This window comes from Protobothrops mucrosquamatus, unplaced genomic scaffold (assembly GCF_001527695.2).
Source record: "Protobothrops mucrosquamatus isolate PMUCROS unplaced genomic scaffold, P.Mucros_1.0 scaffold5767, whole genome shotgun sequence".
In the NCBI taxonomy this organism is placed as follows: Eukaryota; Metazoa; Chordata; class Lepidosauria; order Squamata; family Viperidae; genus Protobothrops; species Protobothrops mucrosquamatus.
The window spans coordinates 25,311-29,386 of NW_015391615.1; the positions used below are offsets into that span (position 1 = coordinate 25,311).

General features: G+C 46.7%; 1 protein-coding gene across 1 annotated transcript in view; it reads left to right on the top strand.

Moving 5' to 3' along the window:
• Positions 1 to 3,192, top strand: part of LOC107299951 (target of rapamycin complex 2 subunit MAPKAP1-like) — a gene marked incomplete at its 3' end in the record, with an annotated part of 12,397 nt that extends 9,205 nt beyond the window's left edge. Inside the window, exon 3 of the mRNA XM_015829295.1 lies at positions 3,083 to 3,192. Within this exon, the coding sequence (XP_015684781.1) occupies positions 3,083 to 3,192 (110 nt within the window). The remainder of the gene's footprint in view (positions 1 to 3,082) is intronic.
• Between the last annotated feature and the right edge of the window lie 884 nt (positions 3,193 to 4,076).

A 4,076-nucleotide genomic window follows, 5' to 3' on the forward strand; every position in this document is an offset into this window, starting at 1 on the left:
AGAAAAGAATAAAGAGAGTAGAGTAGAATCCAAAATGAATAGAATAGAATCCAAATTGAATATAGAGTAGAGTAGAGTAGAGTAGAGTAGAGTAGAAAAGAATAAAGAGAGTAGAGTAGAGTAGAATCCAAAATGAATAGAATAGAATCCAAATTGAATATAGAGTAGAGTAGAGTGGAATGGAATGGAATGGAATGGAGCTGGAAGGGACCTTGGAGGTCTTCTAGTCCAGCCCCTGCTCAAGCAGGAGAACCTATACCATCTCAGACAGGCGAATGTCCAGTCTCCTCTTAAAAACCTCCAGTGATGGAGCGCCCACAATTTCTGGAGGCAAGCTGTTCCACTGGTTGATTGTCCTCATTGTCAGGAAGTTTCTCTTCCATTCCAGGTCCAAAATGTCTAAATATTTTCCATCTCTAGGCAGAGAGAAAGATGGGAAGGTATGGAGGTCCTTGCTGCTCTCTGAGCTTTGGTGGTGTTCTTGTAGATATTTCATCACCCAACTAGGTGACAACATCAGTGGCCAAACCAGTAACAACCGTGTTACTAATTTAAACAACTGCAGCGCTTCATTTAACAACTGTGGCAAGATAGGGACAAAGCTCGCTTAAGAAATTTATATAGCCATATAAATATAAAACCCGAACTGACTCATATTTACGTCGAGGATATGACGCCCGTCTCACTCTGCAAAGCCACAGTTTTAAAAGCTGTGAAGAGGGAAGAAAACTAGGATTAGGCAGAGATGTACCAGGCCTTGACCCAGAAGTAACTTTTGGAAGTTTCAAGAGCACCTCTGCTAATCTGCCTCATCTATTTTATACAGTTGTTCCCGGCTTGCTTAGATTGCATTTTGCAATTACGTTTTGGTTTTAAATCTAAGCTTATCTAAAAAAAAAAAAAAACAAACCCCAGTAGATGAACAGGATAGAAATGACAAATTATTATCATTAGTTACCTCCCTTTCCTAAACCCCGCATGTGGTCTCAGCTATTTCCTTGGTGACAAACGTGTTTAGCGGCGAGCTCTGGGCCAGCGCAAGTACAAATTAAAGTACGTTTCTTCCCAACTTTTCCGCAGAAAAAAATTCAGACGTCTTTCAAAGCAATAAAGGGGAATAGATGTAGCTGGGGGTCGAAATGAGGGGTCCCTGTTGCTCTCTGACCTTTCCCCCCCCCTGGACTTTGCTTGTCATGAGGTTGCAAAAGGGGGTCGCATGACCACGGGACTCTAGACGGTCCTAAATGTGAGTCATTTGTCAAGCATCTGAATGTAAGTCACATGACCAGAGGGGGAAAATGCTGAAAGGGTCGTAAGTGTGAAACACGGATCATAAGTCCCTTTTTTTCAGTGCCGTTGTACCTTCAAACGGCCACTAAGTGGACTAGCTGTAAATAAAATAATCCCTGGGATGTGTAGAGAACAGCTACGAAGAAGAAGAAGAAGAAGAAGAAGAAGAAGAAGAAGAAGAAGAAGAAGAAGAAGAAGAAGAAGAAGAAGAAGAAGAAGAAGAAGAAGAGGAGGAGAGGAGGAGGAGGAGGAGGAGGAGGAGATGGCAACTACAGCCAATTCTTGTGGCTTCTTAAAGAAAAGAGCACCGGTGGTCCTCGTCTTAACCACGTTTCATTTAGCGTCCGTTTGAAGTTACCACAGCCCTGATAAAAGGGACTTGCAACCAGTCCTCGCACTTACGACCGTTGACGCAATTCCCCACAGTCACGTGATCCAAATTAGGATGCTTGGCGACTGGCATGTATTGATTTACAGCCCCCATCTCCCTTTGCAAACTTCCCAGCCGGCTTTCCGTCCCACAAAGTCCAGATTCGCTTAACGGCCATGCGGTTGCGTGAACGGCAACGACTGACTTCACAAGCGCGGCGAAGAGGCGAAGCCAAGGCCCCAGAGAGGCAATTTATCCGTGTTTCCCCGTGCAACAGGAAGGGAAGGCTGACTTTCTTCCCTCCCTGTCTGGAAAGCGAGAAGGGGAAGGCAACTGGGGTGGGGGGACGGGGGGGGGGAAAACTACTCTGGCCTGGCATCAGATCCAGAGCAGTAATCCACAGGGCTGTTGTAACGCTCGCCTTGTTTTGACAGCGAGCGTGGCCCGTTGCCAGGATGATAATCCAAATTGGCCATCTTTGGCAACGCCCTTAATTAGGAGGGTTTCGATTGCCGTCCAAGATACGCAAAGGAGTGCAGGGCTCCTTCCAAACAAACAGCTCTGCCCAACAGCCAAAGGGCTTTAATTGCCCCAGATTGAATATGCTCTCTTCCCCGAAGCTCCTGGAAGTCCCAAGCTGAGCCCCGTTAAATTGGCAGAGTGGAATTTAAGGAGATCTTCCCGACTCCCTCTGTAGAAGTGGTCGTCTTTTCAGATCCCTCCCAGCCTCCCCAGAATCCACCCTTGAGTAGAGTTTGAGCTTGGCGAGTTTGGGGGTGCGCGCAATAAATGGAATAAATAAAAGGTGGACCAACCCTCCATCACTGGAGGTTTTTAAGAATGGTATTTGTCCAGAATGGTATAGGGTCTCTTGCTGGAGCAGGGGGCTGGACTAGAAGACCTCCAAGATCCCTTCCAATTCTGCTATTCTATTCTACTCTACTCTACTCTACTCTACTCTATATTCTACTCAACTCTACTCTACTCTACTCTACTCCACTCCATTCTACTCTACACTACCCTACCCTACCCTACCCTACTCTACTCTACTCTACTCTACTCTACTCTACTCTACTCTACTCTACTCTACTCTACTCTACTCTACTCTACTCTACTCCACTCCACTCCACTCCATTCCATTCCATTCCATTCCATTCTCTCCATTTCATTTTCCATTTCTATTTCTATTTCTATTGTATTCTGTACTGTTCTGTATTTTCTCTTCTGTTCCACTCTACTCTACCGTATTCTGTGTTCTGTTTGTTAAACAAATAAATAAACAAACCCTCCATCCAGGGCTGGCTGGGGGTCCTCAGGATTCCGCCTGCCCTCCACCCGCCCCCTGGCAGCAGCGCGGGCCGAGCAGGCGGGTCAGCCAGTCCGCCTGCCACTCAACCTCTCTCCTCTTCTGTGCCTTTGCAGAAATGCCGCCCACGGATTCTCCCTGATCCAGGTGGAGAGCCTGAAGGTCACCATGAAGGATATTTTGCAAAAGGCGCTGAAGCGAAGGAAAGGGTCGCAGCGTGGCGCAGGTGGGGACCGGACCTCTTACTATGCTTTTTTGGGGGGGAAGAGGGGGGCAGTGGATTTTATGTCTGGGCCTCTGATCTCGTCCATCCCATATTAAAAAAAAAGGGGGCTGATGGGTCACAGCACAGGGCTGAGCGTCAAATACAGGCAGTCCCGTATATATATTTCTCAGCACTATCCTATGACGCATCGTCTTCCTTTTTTTAAAAAAAAGAAATACAATTATTTTTATTCAGAAAGTTAAAATACAAATTCCCCCTCCTGAAAAAAATTACAAGGAAGGAAGGAAGGAAGGGAAGGGAAGGGAAGGGAAGGGAAGGGAAGGAAGGAAGGAAGAGAAGGGAAGGAAGGAAGGAAGGAAGAGAAGGGAAGGAAGGAAGGAAGGAAGGAAGGAAGGAAGGAAGGAAGAAAGAAAGAAAGAAAGAAAGAAAGAAAGAAAGAAAGAAAGAAAGAAAGAAAGAAACCAAACGAATGAAAATAGACAAAACATCTCCGCTCAGCACTGTCCTGGGACCCCAATTGTCTTCCCAAATGGCCCGTGCCCCCCACCCTCTGGGGAACTGTTTGGAAGCGTGTCACACCTTAGTAGCGGGCAGTCCCCAAGGCCCGCGTGGAGGAGGCTTGCATGTTATCCTCCCTGCTTTGAGCCTGGAGACGCCAGCCGGAGTTTTTAACTTTCTGCCTTGTGCAAAGGGCACGTCAAGAGACTCACAGCCAGCCGTTTCAACCGTTGACGACTTTTTTAAGCCTTCGGGGGAACGTTTTTTTTTTTGCCCTTTCTTGGATATTTCTTAAACAATCCCATCAATCAGAGGCAGGAAAACAAGCGAGTCTCTAGAGGCCACAGAAAGACAGACGGTCCTCAACTTGAGCCGAAAATTTCTCT